The sequence below is a fragment of the Dendrobium catenatum genome, unplaced genomic scaffold, assembly GCF_001605985.2.
Source record: "Dendrobium catenatum unplaced genomic scaffold, ASM160598v2 fragScaff_scaffold_645, whole genome shotgun sequence".
In the NCBI taxonomy this organism is placed as follows: Eukaryota; Viridiplantae; Streptophyta; class Magnoliopsida; order Asparagales; family Orchidaceae; genus Dendrobium; species Dendrobium catenatum.
Genome location: NW_021319107.1, coordinates 121,637 through 147,760, shown reverse-complemented (window position 1 = coordinate 147,760; position 26,124 = coordinate 121,637). Strand labels below are relative to the sequence as shown.

The 26,124-nt window shown below is 35.8% G+C and overlaps 1 protein-coding gene across 1 annotated transcript in view; it reads left to right on the top strand.

The window, feature by feature from the left end:
- LOC110098740 (MAP3K epsilon protein kinase 1) overlaps positions 1–26,124 on the top strand; it is an 84,962-nt gene that overhangs the window by 29,161 nt on the left and 29,677 nt on the right. Inside the window, exons 9-14 of the mRNA XM_028695477.1 lie at positions 1,440–1,511; positions 1,623–1,729; positions 21,897–22,008; positions 23,383–23,763; positions 24,049–24,342; positions 24,521–24,565. Of these exons, the coding sequence (XP_028551310.1) occupies positions 1,440–1,511; positions 1,623–1,729; positions 21,897–22,008; positions 23,383–23,763; positions 24,049–24,342; positions 24,521–24,565 (1,011 nt within the window). The remainder of the gene's footprint in view (positions 1–1,439; positions 1,512–1,622; positions 1,730–21,896; positions 22,009–23,382; positions 23,764–24,048; positions 24,343–24,520; positions 24,566–26,124) is intronic.

The following is a 26,124-nucleotide window of genomic DNA, read 5'->3' as shown; positions in this document are numbered from 1 at the left end:
CCTGATTTTATGTAGACTGAATTTTTTTTTTCAATGGATTTGATTTTTAATAGCGTTGCCTAAAATGAAGCATGCTCTAGAAGCGCAAGAAGCACATCTTAAGCACTTTTTTTTACCCAAAATCATTGGGCATAACTAATGCATGCCTTTAAGGGCTGAAGCTCACGCTTCCCTTCTGATCTGAAATGTTCTCCAAGTGCATGCTTCATTTATGCAACCTGTTTTGATAATATAAATGCTATTTTGTTCAGCTTTTATGATTTGCTTGGTTTTCCTGCATCATAATTTATTTTGTGCTAGTCATGATTGACATATTGTTGCTTCATTATTAATCTTCATTGAACTTTATATATTTTAAATATGTTTTATTGCTTACTATTAAATTTTTTTTATGAGAAGGGCTTCGGCCCAGCTTCTCCCTAAAAATACAAAATTTCTTCATCATAATAGCCTTAGTTGGACCATCAGATGTAAATTAGAAGTTACTTTGAATTATAGTTTTTAAATTTCTTCATTGTCGATAATTTCATATTGATTTGCGAAGTATTTTAAATTAAACCTATATTTTATTGGAGTTATTTAATTTTTGCGTCATAATAATATCATTATTTTACTTAATTTTGCTTATTAATGTAACTTGATATTGCTTGATTGATAGAATATAATAAATTGATTAAACTTTTGGTTTCTGTAACTATATATGAACTCTTTTTGTTAATTAAACCAGAACTTTGCTTTTTTACTTTTACGTGAATTATGCTATTGTGCTTTGCTCTGCACGTGCTTCAATTTGAAAGCACTAGTTCAGCAGCTTTCCTGAAGTATTGCACATTTATCTTGCTTGGTTATGTTTGACGTCAAACTTAATCTAACTTCTTAAATTTAACTTATAAAAAGGTGGATAGCTTAGATTGATTTTAAAATGCACCAATACTTATGAGGCTGACAAGAAGGCTGGCATTTGTCATAATGCCGTGTACAGAGTTTAATCTTCTTCATTTGGTATTAGTTTCTGATTTTATGTGATCCACCAAAAGCATGGTAAGGGCGTGAAAAAATTTATTTGTTTGGAATCATCTGCTAAAAGCCTCTGTTGCCGTGCTTTTGCTTCTTGTTCTGTGTTAGTTCCAAATTTGTTCTGCTAGGTGTTATATTTCTTGAACTTATTGTTCTCTACTGGGCTATGTGATGTGTTTCCTATACCCATGCCAGCCCTATGTTTTCTCCATTCTTGTTAACCCTGCTTTTGCTTTTGAAAACTAACCATTAGTGGCTTCATATGCAATTTCACTGTCATCTATTCTATATCATTTATTGTTGTGCTGAATATCTTATTTAGTTTCTTTGAGAAAAAATCTGTTAAGGGTATCTGATAGATCTCTTTTTCTCTGCTATATATTACCTGGATAGTAATGCACTTAATACTTTGTTATTCTTAGGATCCCCATCCTCCAATACCTGAGGGCCTATCTGCTGACCTAACTGATTTTCTGGTGCAATGCTTCAAAAAGGCAAGAGAGAAAAAAAAAGTTTAATAATTTAATTTTCCCTTCATTTGTAAAGATGCGCCAGTTCCATAGTGTCTGCCAATTCACCGTGATTTGCTGGTGATACTATTTTAGGATGCAATGCAAAGACCGGATGCAAGAACTTTGCTACAGCATCCATGGATTCAGAACTCAAGACGTGTTCTGCCGTCCTCTCTCCGTCAAATAGGTGGCTCAATTAGGTAAGTTATAAATGATGGATTCCTTCTCCTTAATTTTCAATTATATTATCTATGAGATGCGCCATTACCATTTTTTTTTATTGTTTGATTATGTAGCATTTTCTTTTGAGATTCCACTTCTCTTACAACATATCATTGAATCACGTGTTATACTAACTTTTTTCCTCTAATAACTCTTTTCATTGAATCAAATATAAGCGTATTTTGCTTTTACAGGGGATTTCTTGCAAACTTTAAAACTGAACGATTTCATTGTTTTCTGTAATGAAACCCTGCCTTTGCATATGATATTAGGAAATATGGCTCTGTTTCTTAATCATTGTGAAACAAGACATTTCTGTTCTAGTTAATGCTTTGGGAAAATTTTTCCTGTATGAGGTACAAAATCATGAGCTTGTGATACTTTTGTATGGTTGGATGCACAGAGACCATGAATTTGGCAGCTCTAGGTTTGTATAACAAGAATGCAATAGTTGGAACAGGCTTCTGATATTTTTGAATTTTGTTGCACTGAATGTAAACTCTAAAAAATTGATTATTGAAGATTCCATGCTTCCTCCTTGTGCTTTTTAGTTAGCATACTAAGCAATGGCCCATTTTTGGACTCTTGCCTCGTTTAATTTCTAGACCCCTCATTTTCTTCTTTCTGGATCACCTGCTATGGTTTTTTTTTTTACATTGCAAAGGACTACAACGACTGCAATAACTTGTAAATTCAATTTTTTACATCTTTAATCGAATATGATTATAATCTTTGATAAAATCTTTTTTTAGGTTACACAAAGGTTTTATAGAACCAAAGTTTCGAATGGCTTATGCAGTTCACACTTGGATACACCAGAAGATAAGTTGAGGGAAAGAAGTGAGCAATTTTAGAGATCAAGAAGTGAAAGTAATCCCAAGTCGTTTTAAATAAGAAGAAACAAATATACTTCATTTCTTCTAATGCAAGGAAGTCGTATTTTGTTGAAGAGTGTGTAAGGAGAATGGACGATAAATTATTGTTTGGAAGACAACCTTGTAGTATAAAGTTTTCTCCAATTGACACTAATTAAAAACCAAATTATATCCATTTTCCATACTAATTGATTAGCCAAATGAATTATATTGTTTGGCTTTTATTTTTCTTGGCCTTTATATCCTAGGTAAGATTTTGCAGAGTGCTTTGTTTTTCTCTAGCCGCCGTATGCTGAGTTGTATTTTGTGGATAGTGATTCAGATATTATTTTGGGCAATCAAGTCATTAATAAGAGTATATGTTTTAGGGTCTATTGTTCAGAGTGATCGTGAAATATATGGGGATATTATTAGTAGAATTCAAGTAGGATGGTTGAAGTGGAGGAATGCATTGGGCTTATTGTGTGATGGAAATGTACCACTCAAATTTAATGGAAAATTCTACAAAATGGTGGTGAGACCTGCAATGTTTTTTGGCGCAGCATGTTGACCATTAAAAGAGAAGCATAATATTAAGTTCAAGTGTTGCAGAGATGAGGATGATCAGGTGGATGAGTGGCTTTACTCTTAGAAATATGATATGAAATGAGCATATATGTGAAAAGATTGCAGTAGTTCCATCGGCATAGAAGATAAGAGAGTCGCCTTAGATGGTTTGGTCACATAAATCCATGGCATTCCGATGACCCGGTTAGGTGAGTACATGTATTAAATTTGGCTTATGTTAGGAAAGACAGAGGTAGACCTAAAAAGAATTGGTTAGAAAATATTAGAAATAACCTTACTTTATTAGATTTAAATGAGAATTTGACTTTTAACATGGTACAATGGAGAAAAAGGTTCATGTGGTCGACCTCATATAGTGGGATAAAGGCTTGATGTTATTGTTATTAGATTTAAATAAGAATTTGACTTTTAACATGACATAATGGAGAAAAAAGATTCATGTAGCCGACCTCACGTAGTGGGATAAAAGTTAGATGTTGTTCTTATTATTGTTGTTGTTATTCATATTTGAATTTGGTCTACGTATGTGGTCTATGTGAACTGCTATTTTCTAGAAAACCATGCAAGCAAATGACTGCGGAGTTTTTTATAAGCTAATTTTAAAAATTTTTACCCTCAATTAGATTGTGGCGACAATTCTGTATTATCATTTATCCATGTGATTTTGAAAATATATGAGAAATATCTTGGTCTTGTAATTGTTTTTTGACTTTGTTTAATAGTCAATTGTTCTAAAATTTCTATTTTAAAAATTCTTGTGTACTCGGCCCAAATTCTCGATTTAACGAGGCGGGGACTAAAGTCGGACGGTAGGATTCAATCACTTCAATTTAAATGTAATACAATATTTAAAACATCAAATTTTCTCTTTTACATCTGTGGGCTTCGAAAATTCGGCCCTGGCCTCCCAGCCGCGCGATTTCTTTTCTTTTTAATTCGGCGAGGGAGTTTTAACTGAATAAGTTCCGAGGTAAATTTTGGAAGGCATATGGGTTTGTAGATAAGACACTACCCAGAGATTTCCCCCTCATTTTGCGAGGACTTTATGATCTGAGTTCTGGTTTCCTATAGGCGCAAGCCCCTATAGTTAATTACCCCTCCCGATCGCGAGAGAGAACTTTCGATTAAGGCTAGTCGTCAATCAGATACGTATAAAATCCGTGTATCTGGCATATAGTAGCAGTAATGGATATAGGATTTGGAAATTGGATTTGAGGTTTGAATTTGGAAAATGGTTGGAGAATTGGAGAGTTGGAAGATTGGATATTTAAAATAGAAATTACACCATCTCACACTTAAAGCGGATGGTGGGAGAATGGATGATAGACCCGATCAAGATCCCATGGTTCCGTCGTCCCGGGCCATCGTGGTCCCTGGTCTACTTAGTCAGAGGAGGTAGTCGACCCAACCTGACAGAAGGATCTTTGTCGGCAGCCATGGGTTGCTTCGTCCAAGGAGACCTTGTAGACCTGGGTTGGATGTTTGTCTAAGAGGATAAATTTGAATCCACTTTAGCTTACAGAGGGCTTTGTGCTCTATCAATCATATCCTATTGATTCATATCTCAAGGATTTGATGCCAATAAGGAGCGTATTGGCTCTGGCCATAACCGTTATCTGTGGTGCCTTTTGGCGGCAAAACCACTCGGTTCAGAGGGCCTCGGGTCATAACCGTTTACCTGCAGTGCCATTTGGCGGCGAAACTGCCGGTTAGAGGACACGTACCACGTCCTTACTGGTAAGAGATTATTTGAGAATGGATCCTAGTGATATTTTCGACTAGGCATTTGGCTCTTTGTGAGCAGAAGTAGTTTTTAATTTGTCCACCTCGACAAACTATTGCGTAGGGTGGATGAATTTTGCTTTAAGTGTTTGATGATTTGATTTCAATTTTAAATATCTTGAAATTTGGAGTTTGTAGAGTTTGGATTCTGATAGACACTTGAGTGGAATTTGAAATATTTGTGAACCCCTCCGGTTGAGATCTCCGTTCAACACGGCCATTATCGGGGTGTTTGGGGTTACTTCCTTTTATTGATTGAACCTTGTCAACTCTGTCGGGCTGTCGACAGAGGATCGGGTTTCATAGGCTTTGTGCTTTTTATTCATGAATTTTCTTGATTTCAGGCCTTGAAGGCCGAATATGAATGCATAAAATAAATATTCCGGTCAACTCCGTAACCGCAGATTTGTTCGATATCTTGAACCCTGTCTACTCCTATTTCTCTATTTAGGAGGATCGGGTTTCGTAGGCTTCATGCCTTTGTTTATGAATTTTCTTGATTTTTAGGTCTTGAAGGCCTAAAAAGAATGTATTTAAACAACTACACCGGTCGCTACAACCGTGTATTTTGTTACGTAGTTTGAATCTTGTCGACTTCTATTGATCCGTATAGAAGGATCGGATTCGAACTTGAATTCACTTGTCAACCCGCGTAGCATCCATAGGCGTCACGTGTGTATCAATAACATGCTCGCCAGGGCCCATGCGGGTTGAGATTGTATTTACCCCTTGTGTATCTATGTGTATACAAACTACGGTGCACGTGTAGGAGTATTTTGAAATATTTGTAGTTGTGCATGTTTTTGTCATTTGAATGCACAACATTTCCTTGAAAAGCTTATACACGCCTTCTGTCTGCTTTCATAAGTGTTGCAAATCCGGTGGCGTTGCATCTTGATATTGACTCCCCCTTCTCAATCACCGTGAAGGATTTCTGGATTTTGGAGTCAAAGACTGTTGATTTGGAAAGAACTCCTTTTAGGCTTTTCGGCGTAGAGGACTTGTCATTTCTGGTATTTGTGGGTACCAGAGCTGTTTTCTTCTTAAATATAGAACTAAGAAGAAACTTTGGAACACCAGGAAGTTTGGTTCTAATTTGTTCAAACATTTCCCTTCTTTCTGTCAGTGGGTGTCCTTTTCATACATCGGGCTGCCTTGTACCCGGCATGCTTGAAGATCTTGACCACCAATGTCGTAGGTGATATCGATACTTGTGCCTACAGTGGTTCGTTTTACCTACGATATACACACTGTTGTTATCCACAAGTGTTCATTTGCAGGGGACCGCTTGTATCCACTACGAGCTTCTAGAAAATGTTTGCAGGAGATTCATTCTTTTTGCATCATATTCCCTTCACCAATCTCAGGTGGTTTTGTTTCTACTTGTTTGACCTCGTATGGATCGTCGTAGGAGATACTTATACTTGTGCCCACAGTGGTTCGATGTGCTTACGATATGCCCACTGTTGTTATCCACAAGTTGCTTGTGCTTGCTGGCGGAAGACTGTTGTATCCACTACGACCTTCTAGATATATTTGTAGAAGAGCAGTTATCCCTACACCATATCCACCTTTCACCAATCTCAGGTGGTCTGATGATTGTACTTGTTTATAGGATCGGGTCCTCCACTACTGAATGCAGGTATTGCCATCTCAATCTATTTCTTGAGTGAGTCGCACTTAAGATTTTAGCTTAAGTTGGAACTCCTGTATGGTTGTTCAGATCAAGTTTGGATCGAGCTTGAGTTCAAGTCTGAGTCCAAATCTTTGTTCCAAGTCTTGTTCAAGTTCCATTTGATGTCATACAGTTCAAGTTTAATGTCCGCCAGTTTGATTTAAATCCTTTGCACTCGAGGTCAACTCGTTTGAATTTAGCTTGATACCTCAACTTAGTTTAAGTTCCAGTCATCTTGCATATGATTCAGTCAAATTTAGACTCAACTCTAAGGTTCACAAATTCGAGTCTGAGTTCAAGTACGAGTTCCCTGCGGTCCTTTGAGTTCAATTGCATATTCAATTTGGTTTGAGTTCAGTTCCAATTTGACTTGATTTTTATTTGAATTTGGCCTTTAGAAATCCAATTTTGTTCCGGTCCTTTGCTTGTGTTCAATCAGGTTCAAAAGTCCACAAATCTGAGTCCACAGTTGTTCATTTGAGCCCCAGTTCTATGCTTTTAGTTCAAGTACGAGTCCTCTGTATTGTTGCTCAAATGAGGTCTTTATATTGTTCAAGTCTTTTTGTACATTTCAGTGAAAATTTCGGCAGCACCCCGGCATATCCCCCGTTTGGGGGAAAATAGGGGAGCTGGGCCTTCCCACCACGCTACTAGAGCGTGTATGGTAGGTGTCCTTAGACACCGTGGCCGTACAAAATTTCATCCCACCACGCTACAAGAGCGTGTATGGGGCCTTCAGCAGTACGAGGCAAGAGGGTTCTCTCTTAATTAATAGTTAATATTAATTAATTATAATTAATTAATTATAATTTTATTTAATTAATTATATTTACTTTTTATTAATTATAATCAAGTAAATTATTAACTATAATAATTATACTTGATTAATATAGTTAATCATAATTAATTTTCAATTAATTATGATTAATTAATATCAATTAATTATAATTAATTATAATTAATAATTTATAATTGACTATAATTAACAGAAATATTAATTAATTAAAATTAACTTTAATTAAAATTAATTATAATTAATTTAAAATTAATTATAATTATTTAATTAAAATGAATCATTAATTAATGATAATAAATATAATTAATTAAAATTATTACAATTAAAACAAATTATAATTAATTAAAAAACAACTCTAATTAAACTTAATTAAGTCATTAATCACCCCTGACTCCTTTACCTCTGTTTGGCTGACTTACGGGATTTGGCTGGAGAAGTGCGTGAAAGGCAGAGAATTACCTTCACAGCCGCAAGCTCCCTTTGCTTCTTTCGACCAAAATGTCGATCTTCCGATCCGAGAGAAAGGGAAAGTCGTCGAAGGCAACGAAGTCGAACAACCAGGTAAGAGCCGAAGAAGCGGCGGAAGATAGAAAGTTATCTTCACAGTCGGCGAGTTCCTGTAGTCGCTTCCGCACAAAATGTCGTAACTTCCGATTCGACAGATAGGGGGCGAGTCGAAGGAGCGAAGCCGAGCGAGAGAGGGAGAGAGCGGGAGAGAGATCAGAGCGGGAGAGAAGAGCCGAAGGCCTCGATCCCTTTGCTTTTTAACGATGTGAGCTCGTCGTGCAGCGTCGTGGCGGATGCGACTTCGAGCGGCAGCGGTCGTGCAACGTGCGGCTCGACGTGGGGTGGCAGAGTAGGTAAGGATTTTATTTTGATTTCTTTTTTTGTTTTGTTTTGAGACATACGGGTCAACAACATCTGAAGAGCCACTAATACACAAATCATAAATTACCTATTGTCATTTGCACGCAACCTTCTGTAGACAAATTTTTTTCTTTCACCATTTTTAAATCACTGAAGACTTTCCTGAAACATTTAAATTCATGGTTTGAGTTTACTAACTAAACTCAATGGGTAATCATTAACAATTAACGTAGAAATTTCAATAAAATCAATTTCTGATGTATGTGTATTCATTTAAGAAGTGGCATATTTTTCTTTAATTTCTATTCATTTATTTCATACAGTCTTTTATGCATATTATAACATCTTCATTTACATACTTAAAAGATTTACTTTAATATACATTATTTTTCTCATTTAATTATACAGGATCACCGTCTAAATGTGCCAAAGATACAACCATTTCCATTTCCTTTTCTTTTTCCATTTCATTTTTTTAAAGTGCACAGGTACATTGCTTCCCCAGCCAGTACCATACGGGGGTGACTCCTGTACTTTGCATGTATATCATTTTTCTTTTGTTTCATTTGATATTTCTTTTCCCTTTGTTTCATTTGATAGTATATCATTTTCCTTAACATTTATGTATATGCATTTTTATATGTATATACATATCATACATACATAGATATATATTTCAACTTTATCTTCCATTTCCTTTATGTATATTTTCTTTCACATATTTATAAACTTCCAAATGCATATACCATTTCATCAATTTCAGTTATACAATTTCTATATCAATTCATGTATTAGAATTCTCATTGTATTCTCATTGTCTCATCTATAATAGTCTTCAAAAGAAATAACATGTAGAAAATATTAACAATTGTATGAATTATAAATTTCAGATTTGGAATGAAGATAAATAGTAAAAATGTACTCAAGTATAATTACCCACTTTATTCCTTTCAAATTCTCGATCCTTGGAGCAACCTCAACTTCGAATTTCCTTGCTGAATCGAATTTCTATAACTCTCAATCTCTCTTTCATCCTTAAATTCATATAATATGAACTTCCATAAAAATGTGCTTTAATAACAAAATCTAACAAAAATTTTTATAAAAGGAAAGTCACTTACAAAGAAAATGGGGGTTTGTTAAAATCCCTAAATCCTTCTCTCTCCCAAAATCCTTCCTTCTCGTTTTCAAACTCTTTCTTTTCTCTTGACAAAATGTTATTTACTGTATGTAACACAAAGCATGAGAATTTATACAAAATTGGAAGGAAGGAAATCACAAACCTTGTTTCCTCGTTTCCTCAACAGTTCCTCTCTTCCACCGTCGTTTCTCCCAAATTAGCACTTCGTTATTGATAGGAATGAAGAGGAATGGTTAATTCTTATCCTCGAAGGAAATCATGTACTAAAATTGGAAAAACGAAGCTTATCTCGCTTTCCCGCATGAAGCTGTCCGTCCGCCCTCTCGTTGTGTTTCGCGAACAGCAGTACCGACCCCCTGTTGTGGTCGCGACTATTAATAGAAGGCTGGCCGGTTCGGTTGAATCGGCCTAGCCTAAACCGGGTCATCACATTGTCTGTGAGCAAGACTCAACGGAGGTGACCTCCCTCACATTTGCCTTCTTAAAAAATGAAGCTTAATGCTATTTCATTTAATCAATCATTGGTAATCAATAATTATAATACAAGCCATAGATCCTTATATATAGAAATAGAGTTATAAATATAAGCCAATATTTTTTTAAAAAAATTAAATATAATCCTATGCAAAATTAAATTGTTCCTAACAAAATATTCAAATTCAAACCCAATATCATCCAAAAGTATTATTCAACCTTACAAAATAAATCTAATTAAAAATATGTGAAATGAGGTCATAGTTAAATATGGCCCTAAAAAGTCTTGGAAATTGGCTCAGTGTCACGACCCGGCCCGACTAGCCCGATTATATCGGGGCGGGAACAGTCGGTCGTACGGAAGAGCATACATATTTTCATTTAAAACTTAAGGTCAGAACATAAATATCATCCCAAAATACATGAAAGAGCCACTAATAAACTTCAAACTCAAATGTTACAAACTGATCAACTGTCTCATAACCAATAAAACTTTAAAACCCATCATCATAACATAAACTTTCACAATTACATAAACCTCAAACTCACGAACTACAATGAAACAAACACAAAGACTCAAACTGAAAATACAAAAGGAACCTTTCATCTTGAGGTCCCCTATGACGATACGTATAAGGTCGTCGAGCAACCATTACTTCTCTCCTGAAAAACATTTTTAAAAGAAGAGCGAGTCAACGCTTAGCAGGTAATTCATATCTCAGTTATTTTTATAAGATGCATATATAAAACATTTTATAATTAAAAACTAATTCATACCATTTTACAAGTCAAAATTCTTAAAACTTTGAATCTTACTTTTCTTTAATCATTTCATTAACACTTCATTCATTTCTTAATTCTTTTTTTAATCTTATTCATATGCAATGCAGAAGCAAAAATGCTTGTGTCATATGTATACACCCGTCCCGGAAATACCCTCATTCGTACTGATCAGGTACGCAGCCAAATTTTTTGCCATTTCATTTACCATTGGCTCTACGAGCCTCCTTTATCATTGGCTTTACAAGCCTCCTTTACCATTTGGCTTTGGCAAGCCCCATTACCATTTATTGGGCACTTCCGGATCAACATGCACATGAAAATTTTATTCCATTTAATTCCTTTCATTTCTATTAAATTTCCTTTCTTATGCCTCATATATTTTTATGCCCAAATGCTTTTCATATGGTTCATATGCTTTCCAAAAATTAATGCATAATATAAAGACATAAATTTGCAGAATTGTTAAATTTAAAACATTAATTAACAATAAACATAAATACATGAAATTTCATTTAAGCATAAAAATTTTGAAAGCACTTATAAACTTAACTGGGATCTGAACACCTACCTTAATGTTTTCAAAGTAGACTTCTACGACGTACGACGTCGCTCCAACACTTGTCACTCCTCTAAACAGTCAGCACCTAACATCAATTAAAAGATTCAAGTTACAAAACACAACACTAAAATTTTATTAGATTTAATTAATATTTTCGGATTTAAAAAAAAAAACCTAAATTTCGGAAATTTATAAATCTTCCATTTAACTAAAATATTGCTCTAAAAACATTCCTAAACACATAATTATAATTATAATATTAATTTTCGGATTAATTAAATTAGAAAAATTACAAAAATGAGTTTTCCACTAAAAATCAAAATTCTCGCTTTAGAATTATTCCCAATACCCTTAGAAATCATTTTCGTAAAGGTGCCTTACGAAATTAAATTTTAGGTCAAAAACATTAATTCATAAATCTCCAAAAATTCCTCCAATCACTATGTTTTCAATGCTAAAACAATCTTCTAAACATTTCTTAAAGGTTTCTTAAAGAGGTTTTGGGAGAAAAATAATTTTTTTAGGAAAAACCCTAGAATTTATATATCCAAAAATCTAGAGATCGAGAAAGTTTCGTTTGAAAATAATCATACCGGAGTGTTTCTCTCGCCATCCTCTTCAATTTGACCTAAAACTTTCGCCGGAAGATCGTCACCGGAGAGACCCTCGCGGAGCTGCCCGTTGTGGGTCTCCGAAAGGGTTTCGCTCGTGTGGTTCGAATGCAAAGGGTACGATCACACTATCCCGTAGGACAAAATGGTCGTAGACCTTTACAATCGGCACAAGCAGGCCGATGGAAGAGCAGATGGAGTTATAGATACGATTAGCCATGGAGGATAGCGGCTTTCACCTACCAACCTCGATGGATAATAATATCTATAACCCAAAATTCACGAGATTTCCCCCATTCGATGCATCAGCTCGAATAGAGTTTATTTGATTGTGGGGATCGGTTTCCTACGGGCGCAAGCCCCCGTAGTTAATTACATCTTAGACCTTGGTCTAAGAAAACTCTCGATTAAGGATGTTAGATTATCTCCTCTAATGGGTTTAGTGCAAGGGGTTTCTAGGCTTTCCTAATCAAAGAGGAAGAAGGTCCCAACTTGGCTCAATCGATCACACATGGTTCATTCAACACCCGGCCGGTCTAAAGAAGGGAAAACTGGAGAAAAGAAGGACAACGCACTCAGACATGCACGAGAGAAAGAAGGAAGTGGCGTCATCTGTGTGACGCGGATGGGTAGGGTTTATAGCTTCCGAAAGGATGGAGAGCTTACCCACCAATAAGGTGTATATGGGTACACTCGTACCACTCACCTTTAGACCCTGAATCTATAAAAGATGTAGTGTTGTACACACAACACTAACATCTACGACCTAACTAATGCAGTTCTGGACTTATTCCTTGCCTGACAAAGGAAGCCAGCTAAAATCCTAAGCACAACCAATCGCCCTATATGTATGCAAGATGGGAAGGGTCTATCTTAAGGATTCAAGGATTAATAGTTCAAAAGACTCAAATCAACGACTCTACAATATGCAGACGAATAGACCTATCGTTGTATGATGCATGAAAAGATACATAAATAAGAGATGTCCTTAGGTCCACTAGCAATGCTGCGTAAGGTGGGGCATTGTGAGAAAAGTGTGTAAGAACACGATGTGTGCATGACATCAGAGTACAGAAAATAAATAACACACCCTAAGGTAACCCTCACAGAGCATAGGTACCCGCACGAGAAAATCATCATAGTCATGCCCACTTCGTGTGGGAAAACAGCGATGCCCAAGTGGCATAAATACGGTGGCCTACTCTAACAGGGCCTATGACCCTAAGGGTCTCTAAGGCTCACAAGGAAAAAAAAGAAAAAAAAGGGAGGGTATCGTAACCCAAAACCATAGCCCGGAAGGCCAAAATCCTAAGGCAGAAAAACCACGATGCCGCACATTCGTGTGGGATCAAACAACGATGCCCAACCGGCACAATAGGTGGATCTACTCTACAGGCTAAATGACCCTAAATAGGTCTCTAGGTGTCACAGAAAGGAGGCAAGACTTTGACCTATAGGGCCAAGTCTTCGTTAGTGAACTACCCATTGGCTGGCTCCTACACATGCTTAGAATAACCTTTAACATTGTGTGTGGTATGTGTAGCAATTCCGATATGTAATTAAAGAGTTTAAGTTGAGAAGTTATATCCTGAACTGTGGCGCGCCACTTAATAACTTCCCAAGCAAGCAAAAGATCTCAGATTGTGGCGGCGGACCACTAACAGCTCTTAAGCAAATATGGCGCTTGATTACTTGATCATCAGGATCCCGGATGTACCTGCGCAGAAAGACCAGAAGAGAAAATATATACTGAGTCGTAGGATGCCGTTCAGGAAAGAAATGCAAGTAAGAAATATACTGACGAAAGTGTAAGAATTGCATTTATAAGAACATGTTATAGGTAGTAATATCTGAATAAGCAAAAGAAAAAAAGTAAAACCTAACCTAGGAACTAGAAGTAGTAGTCCTAATACAAACCGGTCTAGGTGTGTGTATGGACTTGTAGTTTTGGATATACTCTATGTTAGGATGATTTTAAATTATAATTGGCTACTCATTTGATTTGTTGAACGGCCAGAAGGAGAAATTAATATTGAGTTTAAATCTAATATTTTAAGATTGATTTTAGAGATTGTATTTTAGGATTTGATTGATTATTTTGTTTGTTGTAAATTAAAAAGAAAATGTAGATAAGTAATATTATTAATCAAACAATTTGACTTAAGGCCAGTTAAGAAACTAATTTTAAAGTTTTGCCAACTCCATGAATCCATTCGTGGGTTGTGCAACCAGGCTCGAGGAACCAGGCCTCCTTAGACACTTAGCCCGCCAGCGCCCGGAAGTAGTCCATTGCAATAAACTTCATATTTGGAGTGATGTATGTATTAAAGGGTTTATTGATTGATTTATAAAAGATTAGTTAAGTTTGATCTTTAGAAGTCTTTATCCTAAGAAATTTAGTTTCATATTTAATCTCCTAATTTTTTGTCTACAGCTTTTAAGCTTTAGATGGTTAGGGAGTTTTATTATTAGATCTGTTAAGTTTGGTTTAGTTTATGTCTTAGGTTTACAGTTAATGATATGAATGTTAATTATAAGTTGATTAAGGATTAAAGTATTTTAAATAAATTTTAGAATTAGTTAGGATTGGTTGGTTTAATTATTAGTGGATTAAAGAAAATAAACTAGGGAAAGTGTCACTGAAGTTTATTGTTTGATGTCTCTATCCTATAGGGAGCATGCATCCTAAGTCTATGTTTCTAAGACCGGTTCCTTAATTTTTGTCCGAAATGTCGCTAAAGTTAAGGACTAAAATGGAGTCTTTGTTTTCTAACCCTCTAGGACTTCGTAACATATGTCACTAGGTTTAGAGAATCTATAGCAAAGCAGTAAGAAAGAAAAGGAATGAAAATCAGAAATAAAAGGGATGTAGGCATTGTTGTTTTGGACACACTTCTTTAAAGACAAGTGTTATCCTAAAAGCACATTAACAATGCCCTTTGTATTCCCACAATCCAAATGAGGCACTTGATATATTTGGGACTCTTCCTACAACACTTACAAACGGAGCCTTAAGCAACTAAAGGAACAAACCTCGTAAATTAAACTTAAAAATAGACCATCCAAAAATTCTTTTCATCTTTAGAGGGCTAACACCAAATGGAGAAAATCAAATGAGCAAGGATCGATCAAAAGAAACTACAAAAAGATACTAAAGACTTCCAACTCAAGAGCTCCCTAAAGTCCAAACCCCAAATTTCATCCTATAGAAACTATGTGATTCAAAAGAAATCAATTCATTGCACTAACCATCAGCTTGCTCTAGAAAAACTACTAAGGGACTTATTACACTATCAAATCACTAAATTATAAGCCTCAAAATTCTCCATGAAAATCTCTAAATTAAATGCCACACAAAACCTTACACAAATTACTCCAAAATCCTTCTTTTTCGTTTTCGCCCAAAACTCTTTACAAAAAGACCACACATTCAAGTGCCTCTTCTTTTCATCTTGGAGTGGGGTAGAAACCACAAGGCTTTCCATACAAGAAAAGTTTATAAAACCTCTCGTTGTAAGCCTTAATTATAAAACATTCACAAAAAATTCATCGCAAAAACCTCTTAATATCAAAATCAACTTACGAAACTTTTCGTAAAGCTTTTCAACAAATGTAAATACATGCAAAGAAACAATAGGAACGCATTATAAGAAATCCGATTTTATGATACAAAACAAATCATAACACTTCTTTAACATGAATCGATTCACAAAGCCCTCTTTCTTTCAACGCACGAGTAAAATAAATGCTTTCCAACAAGCTTTCAATCTTCACACTACATGCCATCAAATAATTAAGAAACTCTCAAATCTCAATTTATAAACTTGCCCTTGCACCCAAACATGTATCATCTTACCAAAATCTCAAAGTCAATTTCATATTGTTGGAAAGAAGAAATGAGAGAAAGATAGTTTCATGCCAATTCGTTCCTCCGATGCTCAAAAAACATTCCAATATTAATTATCAACATAATTTCAAGTAAAGCTCAAAGGGATAAAGGAGGATCTAAATTTAGAACAAGCGTAAAGGTATCTCAAAATCTATTAACTCTTTATATTATAACTAAGCATGCTTCCAACAATGTGATTCGCATATCTAAGAAATTTATGATTGCCTTTTTCAACAAATACTCATTTTGACATGGCTTGGAATGCAAAAACGCGAGAGATTTACACATAACTTATTCTTAAAGCAATTCGGAAGCTCAAAGTAGTGAAAAACTGCACGTATGGCATCCCTACGACCAACCGGGAGCTAAAAACAGCCAAAATCTGCACTTATCTCGCTCCCGAAATGATTTGGAAACTCAAAACAGCAAAAATCTGCACGTGACTCTTTCCCAAAACAGTTTGGAAACTCAAAACTGCAAAAATCTGCACTTTTCTTAAAAAAAACTGCACTTACCATGCTCCCCAATGCGATTTGGACGCTAAACAGTAAAAGAAAACTGCATTTGGTTAAGGACAATAAAGCTCTATCTCATACATATGAGACCTTTCCTAAAACAACATATAGAGGGGTATAATTTATCTATAAACATGCTCTTTAGCCTTTACTAAGGAGAGATTTATATCTCATAAAACACCTCTTTTTCTAATATTTTCAAAAACGACAATATAAAGCTTATTGGAGGGTAAAGACTATGCAAACTTTCATGTATATCTCCAACAATTCAATGCATTTGAAATGTAAACACTAGAGTGTAAGACAAGCTAACAATGAGTCACTAGACTTTCTCAAACAGGCTTTGCATATCTTTAACAAAAAAAACTGTCTCTGCATCTCCAGCTTTTCAAGGGGGAAATTCAAGAAATAAAATTCAGCACAATTATACTTCTATGCACATAACAGATGGTTTAATAACATATTCTTAATGTTTCCACAAACAGATATATTGTCCAAAGGCAAATGAAATCAACTTGTTAACATATAGACCTCTAAAAAGAAGTATAATTTCAGCACTTATAACATTTCCCAGGTGTTAAAGTTTATAGCACTCATGATAAGCATTTATACAAACACTTTCTATGCTACTAATGAGGATGATACATCACATAAGTAACTACAATAAGCATTCAATGACTCAATGGGGAATCATACATTTCAGATTTTTTTTGTTTTGTATATCTACAAAGGAAAACAAGATAAAGAGAACTAAAACAAAACTCCACAAGGCGTGCCTTGTGGTCACCAATCACTAAACAATTTCGCTGATAATTTTAGGAAACTTTTAAATGTAAGTATAAAGATCTCATATGCATTTTGTCCCACTCCCTCCACATGCATAGAATAAGAGCCAACTAAACTACCATACTAATAACCATTTGGGCTTGTGGCATTTTGCATTGAAATTTTGCATGAATGATACCAAAATAAAGTGAGTAATTGAAAAGGACTACCTCTCTAGGGCATTTGGTTAAACAACTAGCATGCGAAGTCTAAGAAATAATATAGAACAATTTCTTTTAGATGTTTGACTATGTCACACTTAGGCCACTAAACCACATAACATGATTCAAAAAGTAAAGTTCATACATCCACTATCCGCTCCAAAATAAGACAACTCAATGTATATTATAGCAAGCTCAACAATGGCCATCACAAAGTATGCACAAAGGGTTTCGTAGAGATACTTGAAGAGAGCATAACAACTAGTACTTTACATCTATACTTATTTATGAAAAGTTCATGTGCACACTTAATTGTAACGCATCACCAAAACCTTGCTTAAAATTCGTCAATATTCATCAAGAACAAAATGCCAATCATAAGATTCATGGGTTGTAATTAAAGCAAAGTTTTGTCTTAAACCAAAGTCTCACCAATCTCTAAATATACACTTGGTTGGAAACATCACCAAAGAGTATACTCAAAGGTCATCAAGATTTACTATAAGCTAAGTGTCAACCATATCATGAATGGATCATTAGACAAGGATCAAGCCATCTCCAATATCACATTACTAAAGCAAAATAAGAATAAGACAACCAAATCCATCAACCCAATGTCCTTCCAAATACACATACTATGTACCCTTCATAGCACCAACAAGAATAACAAAAGCTTTCAGTTAACATAGAAGGGTAAATTTGCATCCAAACCATTTCACTCTAAGCAAGACCTCTATAAGACATTCCATCAAATACTTTATATGCATGCTTAGTGAAGGGAGAACATGGCTACCCAAGCTTAGGAAAGGAGTTAACAAAACTCGCAACGAAAATAACAATAGTGAGAGAGTTCCAAACACTTTATCAAAGAAATTTTGGGAGAAATCTAGCAAATATAGTCATGTCGAATCTCTCAATGATAACAAAAAGATAAGGCAAAGTTCTTGTATCTATGCATGCCAGCAAAACATTTGGTTAGAAGACTTCAGATGCAGGTTTAAGTCTCTTAAAACACCATGATTTCTTCTCAAAGACATTAAGTAGGAGAAGAAATGGAAGAAGAGGGAAGAGAGCAAAGTAAAGGATTACCTGCTGTTATGGAGAGGTTCGACTAGGGAAAGAGGAGGTGAGCTGATGACCTTCCTTTTCTTTTTTGACGTGCAAAGGGCGGCGGAAGCAGGGGCTCGGTTCCGACCAAGCCTGCTTCGGGTGGGAGCTTCTCAGCCTCGTCTGGATCTCGCGAATCCAGAGAAACAGATGGGGGATTCGGTCAACAGCCAAGGCAAGGGGGGTTTTCACCTCCTGCTGTACGTGAATGACAGAGACAGAGGGAACTAGGGCGTTCGGACCTTGGCTGGAGGCGTCGGGATAGCTAACTGCCATCGGGCTCAGTCCTGTCGTGCGAGGGATGTCGGCGTCGAGAGCAGGGAAGTCGGAGATGCTGGCTGCTGTTTGGTTTGGAGACTAGAGACGACGTCGGGTCGTCGGACAGAGTTACGGATTTGGACTAGGTTACTGCAGGTAGGACGGGAGCAAAGTCCTAGCTCTGGCTGGAGTCACGTGAACGGGAGGCTCGGCGTCGGTCCTGTGGCTCACGCGAGAGAGGGAGAGAGGGCAAGAGCTTCGGCTCTTGAGTTCCGACCGAAGGAGGCACAGGAGAGCCTTCGGTCTCCTTGCGATCAGGGAGGAGAAATGAGAAGCCCGGAGAGGGATCGGGAGCCGAGAGCCATTTTGGCCTTGAGCTGCTTCCGAACTAGAGCCAAGAGAGGGCGAGAGCGAGAGCTGGAGAGCGGAAGACCGAGAACTAGGAGAGAGGAGGGGCGAGTTCGAATACCCTAGCTGAAGGCTTCCCCGAGCCTTCTAAACGTCTCTCCCGACGTTCTGCCTCACTCCAAACATGAAAACATCCCCTGTCTGCTGAAAATCCTGCTAACGAGGGTCTGCCTCGTTCTAAAATGAGTGTACCATGCGACTGAGAAGCCTGGCAATGGCAGAGTCCGAATCTCAACACGACGAGAGTCGTCGGATCCAACTACTTGATTTGGAATTACATTCAAAATTCACTAAAAGCATTGGAGTTGAGTCGAAATAATCTTAGCCTGAATTGAGTCAAAATTAAGCTCAATTCGAATGAACTCGGGCTCAATGCGGCTCGTCGGGGCTGAGATAAATTGTTCGAGGGTAATTAAATATTGTTGGGTCTAATTCGACTCAATTCTAGCCGACTCGAGATCAAATTGGGCTCGACGAGGTCTAATCGAATTGATCGAATGCACTCGACAGTATTCGAGCGAAAAACGAGGTCAACACCCGTCCGTCCGCCTCTCCTGTTTGGTCGCTCGGTTTCACGTGAATGGGGAGGGAGAGGGTTCCTTTTGCACTATTAAGGGAGAAAAGGGTTTTGCCAAATGTCCTCTATGCCCTTAAATCAATTTATCATATTAAACGGGTAGGGATAAAAAGGGTATTATGAAACTTTGTTAAATTTTAACTCCTAAAATAGGCTAAATTAGGTAAGGGTTATTTATCAAAATGATCAGAATTTCGCGTAGGATTTTCTAAAATTATTTTCGTTAAATTCCTTTAACATTGAAAATCTTACTTAAAAATTCGTCGCGGCGCTTTAAAAAGTTTGCGAAGCCTAAAATAGCATTTTGCGGGTTTTACACTCAGTTTGGCTCCTTGTGTAGCTCACTTCAGCTTTTTTGTTAATCTACAAAAATTAGTATTTACTCGATTAAATTAGCCAAATTCTACTGCATCAATTCAATCAGCCAGCAAAAAAATCTTCTCTAAAAACTTTACAAGAGTTTTCCTTGGTGGAGGAGATGGACCACTTGATCATCTAATTGAAGAGTTGGCCACACGCTAGGGAGCAGTATGAATAAGTCCGAAGAATACACAGATTTAGAGGCTTGGGTTTTTGGCGCCTCCAAACTTCATGCAGCTATAAGATTTTGATAACGTAGCTAACAATGAAATAGTTGACAATGATGGTAGGTACATCACAAACTCAATCTCTACTTGGCGTGACTTAAACAAATTGTAATAGTATGAAATACCATGTCTTTTGAGGTTATATGAAGTGAACTATGGTAGGAACCTCAACATAATTTTTAGTAAGCACTGTTTCATGATGAGTATGGGATAGAGTTATGGAGCATAGGTTATTGCGTGACACTAATCTTTCTCAAAATCAATTTGGATTCATGCTAGGTAGGTCTACTATAGAAGCTATACACTTATTGAGAGGTTTGATGGAGAAGTATGGAGAGAATAAGGAGGATCTACATATGATTTTTATTGATTTAGAGAAAGCATATGATAAAGTTTCAAGAGAAGTGTTATGGAGAGTTCTACATAAAAAAGGGGTTAATAATGCTTATATTCAAGTCATTAAGGATATTTATGCAGGAGCTGTTCAAACACAAGGTGGTTTGACCAAGTATTTTCCTATTTTAGTTGGATTACATCAAGGATCATCCTTAAGCCCATATCTTTTTGCTTTAGTCATGGATGTTCTCACTAGACTTTTGCAAGAGGTTATACTATGGTGTATGCTTTTTGCTGATGATATTCTTCTTGTTGATAAGACTTGAGACGGAGTTGAAGATAAACTTGAATTATGGAGGTCAACATTAGAGTCTAAAGGCTTTCATTTGAGTATATCTAAAACTGAATATATGGACTGTAATTTTAGTAATAATAGATCTAGTGGGGGGATTGTGACTTTGGGCTATCAAGTCATTAATAAGAGTTTTAGATATTTTGGGTATCTTGTTCATAGTGATGGTGAAATAGATGGGGATATTTTTAGTAGAATTCAAGTTGGATGGTTGAAGTGAAGGAATGCATCGTGCTTCTTATGTGATTGAAAAGTCTCTCTCAAACTTAAGGGAAAATTCTATAAGATAGTAGTGAGACCTGCAATGCTTTATGGTGCAGAATGTTGGCCATTAAAAGAGAAGCATAATATTTAGGTAAGTGTTGCAGAGATGAGGATGCTCAGGAGGATGAGTGGCTTTACTCTTAAAGGCAGGATATGAAATGAACACATATGTGAAAAGGTTGGAGTAGCTCCAGTGGAAGATAAGATTAGAGAGCATCACCTTAGATGGTTTGGTCCCATAAAACGGCGGCCTTCCGATGACCCGGTTAGGAAAATAGATATATTAGATTTGACTTATATTAAGAAAGGTAGAGGTAGACCTAAAAAGACTTGGTTAGAAAATATTAGAAACTACATTTCTTTATTAGATTTAGATGAGAATTTGACCCTTAACAGAACACAATGGGGAAAATATTCATGTAGCTAACCCCACATAGTGAGATAAAGGCTTGTCATTGTTGTATTGTTATTTTTATCTTGTATGTTTTGTATCTTTCCTATTTTTATTTATTTATTTACAGTATCTGTTTTTATTTTTTTTTATTTTTTTATTTTTTTGTTTACCAAGCGTTCCCGTTAAACATATCTGCTCATGAGATTTCCTCGACTGTCAAATATTTCTTGCTTTTGTTATATAATCTAAATAATCCTGTTTAGATTTTGTTTGCTTTATAAAGCTAAGGACCTTTAAACTCATGAACCATTACTCATTCAACAGTAGAGTTTCTTATTGCAGGAGCATTGAAGAAGATGGTGCAATCACTGATAGGAACTCGGCCCTTGATGTTCTTGCTACTGAAGGCTCTTCTGAGGGTAGAATCAAGTGTGAGGATGCCAACATGGAGCAAGTATGTTAATTAGCTGAATTTTTTTAACTCCTTGAAATAAGGGTTCTAAAGCTTCCTTAACCTTTCTTGCATTGAATCACCCTTTACCTTCTGCAGTTGCTTTTTCTTTTATAGTTCTTTAACATCTTTGGACTTGATCCTGATTGGTTCACTCTTTTAAGTGAGCTTAGACTTCAGAATATTTTTCTTATCATGGAACACATTACAAGGATCCACAAGGGAAATGATTATATGACTTTTTTATTGCTTCAGATCGGTAAATATTCTTGTATTAATAAATTAGGTAATAACAAGTTTTCCTTATAATTGCTTGTCTCATTTGGATTCCCAAAGTCCCAGGACTTTCCATTCTAAAAACAGGCTCTTTGGTCATTGACATATTGGGTGCTTTGCAATATCATTTCAATAAGATATATAAGTTGTTTGGTTCAGTTGCATCATAAATTAGTATCCTTCTATATGAACTTTTTAGCCAAGCTGCAACCAACATATATATAGCTAGCTTTATTGCGTCTTCAGCGAATGAGAGAAAATTTTGGAAGGCTAGATATATGTTAGGGTTGTAAGTAAACCAAACCGGCTTGAGCTTGATTTGTTAATGAGCTCGCGAATCGAGCTTATCGAGTCATGAGTTCTAACTTGAGCCTATACTCCAGCTAGTATCTTAAACGAGCTCGAGCTTAGTCTAGCTTGGCTCGAAAGCTTGTTGATCCGCTCAATTAAATTAAAATAAATTTAATATTTAATATAAATTAGCGTTATATAATATATTTTAATATTATCAAATTAATTATATGTTAAAAAATAAAAATTATTAAAAATATATATATTTTTTAATTTAAAACTAAGAAATCAAGCTCAACAATCAAGTCAAGCTCGAGCCTATAATTTTTTTAACTATTCGAGCTCAAGTGTAGTAAACGAGTTTGAGCTCGAGCTCAATAAGAACTAAATAAGCTTAGCTCGATTAGGCAGATACTTGACTTGACTCATTTACACCTTTAATATATGTGGACTGTTATATATTACTACTATCTTTAGAAAGGAATCCACTGAACAAAAAAAATTATGTATATCAAATGACAGATTATGTTTGACATACAAACACTGCAATTTAGATATCATCGGCATTCAAATAATAATGAACCAAACATCTCAAATTTGGCTGTTTTTCATTGGCTGAAGGCGCGAGGGTGAAGTTTTGTGGAACTCTTACGGGAATTTTTTATTGTTATGTGATAAGTTGTATGTATTGATATGTTAAATAATCTTACAATTCATATATTTTTAGCATTATTATTTAGTGTCATACTCAAGATGATTTCTACTCATGTGCATTGATGTGATCTAGTACTCGCTATGTTTGTGATATAGGAGAACCCTACAATGGATAATTTTGCTACCAACTCTTTTGAAAGAAACAGCTTTGATGGGAGCAGAGGTGGTAGCATTGCACAGGATGGCTACTCTGGAAGCGTTGATAGTATAAAAGATGTGCTTTCTGCAAGAGATCCTACTTTAGTTTTACTCCAAAAACCAATGATAGGCTCATCTTCAGCTAAAGAAGCTTCTGCTACTAATCCAGAGACATGCAAAGAATCTTCTTATGATGTAACAGATGGACTGGTGCGAATCCCTGTAGTCAATGAAGAAAATGATTTAGATATTGAGCATGATAATGAAGGAAGCTCCAGCCATGATGGAAGTAGCCTATTTTCCTTTGGGACTGGAATGCTGAAAACCAATTCTCAAAAGGTGAGACAGTTCCATTCTTTATTGAAAAAAATCAGCGAACTTAAATGTTTTGGATCCTGTAACATGTTTTTAATTATTTAGCGTCTGAATTGTTGGTGCAAATAGCTTTCATCTTCCTCTGGTATTAGTGAATTATGGGATTAAAGCTGGTCTTTGATTAGAGAAACTTGAATGAGCATAGCATCTGAATTAATTATGGGATTAAAGCTGGTCTTTGATTAGATAAGCTTGAGTGAGCATGGTTCTGTTTATCTTAATAACAATTATTTAATAATCTATTTCAAGGCCGTGAAGCACTCATCTGTATCTCGTCCTCAAGAACTGAGTCAATTTAGTGATGCGCCAGGAGATGCTTTACTGGAGGATATAATTCAGCCGCTTGATAGGGTTCCAGGAGATCAAGTTGTAGGAGCTTCAACTTCTACCCGCACTCATGGATATGTATCATATGGTAAAAGTGACCTTGCCAAGGAACTCAGGGTTAGGATGGCCCAGAAATACATGGAAAATCAAATTGAACACAAGAAGAGTGGGAAGCTTCTGGAGTATGTGAAGGATGTGATTGACATTGATAGCCCGGTATGTCTTTTTGATTTCATGTTGTATTTGGTTGAATCAATGATAGCATGCTGTGGATTGTTCTTTGTACCCATTTAAGAAAACTAGTTCTAGAAAAGTGTTAAATGGAGTCTATAATTTATTAAATCAGGATTTTATTGTCCATATTGACCTGTAGTTATTGCCTTTCTTCTGATAGGTTTTTGAGGAAAATTTGCCTGCAGAAAACATTTTTCGTATTCAGGTACTCATTTTCTGCTAAATTAATGCTTTTTCATGCTGTTAAAATTAACTTTTTAGTTGATTAATTCAGCAGGGAGCAACTGCTACTATATAGACATGCATTTCCTGGCTTCAGATTGGATTTTTTCTTTTATTTTTATCTTGTAATCGTTTAACCTTTAGTGATCATGGATGACTTTTGGGTTTCTGTATACGCACATCAGATTCATGTTTGCTTTAGGATTTTCTAATAGCTCATTGTTGCTTTAGTGTTAATTTAGACTATTTGTTCATTATGATTTACCTTCTGTTAAGTTATTCCTTAAACCTGCTATGCGCGTAAGAGAAACTCTCCCTTTTTGTCTATTACAATTTTTACAATGTCAATGTGAATGTTGTTGTAGGTTTTGGTATGCTATAATTAAAATGGAGAAAAGGACCAAATTAGTCCTTTGACTCTTTATGAAAGATCAAAATAGGCCCAACTATATTAAAGGATTATTTTAGTCCCTCAAATCCTTAAAGATGAACCAAAATAGTTCTACCATGAGGCTATTTTTATTTCTTTTTAAAAACTCGAGGGATCATGATGATCATTTAATATAGTTGAGGACCATTTTGGTCCTTTATAAAAAAAATAAAGGACCATTCTTGTCATATTCTCAATTAAAATGCTATAACTAAAATGGTAGCTGAAAATACCATAGTTTTGCCTGTCTCTCTTCCTTCTAATGATCCTGGGTACCTTTTGGTATTTTCAGTCTTGATCTTTTGGGTAATAGAGAAAAACTGTGTGGGAGTAGACCAGTACCTGACTTACTGTTGGCTGTGTTGCTTATCAAAAATTTGAAAGCCTTTCATGATGCCTTAGTCTTGGCATTCAGAACGCTTACTCTTGAAATACTGATGCGAACTTTGAGTTTTAATCATAATTTTCTTTTGTGTATGCATCAATTAAGTTATATCTGTTAAAATCAGCAGCCTTGAAATCATGCCCCTACATTTCTCCCTGCAACAACCTAGCCAGTCTATCAGCCATCCGCCCTAACCACCCCAGCTAGCCCATGCCATCCTGTCTCCTGCCAGCCAGCCATTCACTCTCATTTCCACCTTATAATCTATGAGTTGTTCTACTGTAATTAAATTCTAGCTAAATTTCTGCCCCTAAAATTTGTACATTTTTACTACTATACGTTCTTCTATACTTCTAAAAAATCAACGTAAATGATGGAATGAAACACTAAATTATCTCCAATTCTTTTTATGGTATCAGAGGCTTAAATCTTTTTTTCCTTTGCATTTCTTTAAGCTGCAGCCATCATCGTTGTGTTACTAAGATCTTGGAAGCTTTCATTGTTGTGGTTCTTCTTTTTCTTATTTGTGAAACTTGTAATTTCAAGGGGAGTCCTTGCACTACTTGTTTATGTTAACAATATCACCATGATAGGTCGTGACTTGAAGGTAATTGAGACTTCAAAGAAAAGGCTTTTTCAAGAATTAAAGTTGCACACTCTCAACATGAAATATTTATATCGCATATATATATATATATATATATACACACACACACATATATATATA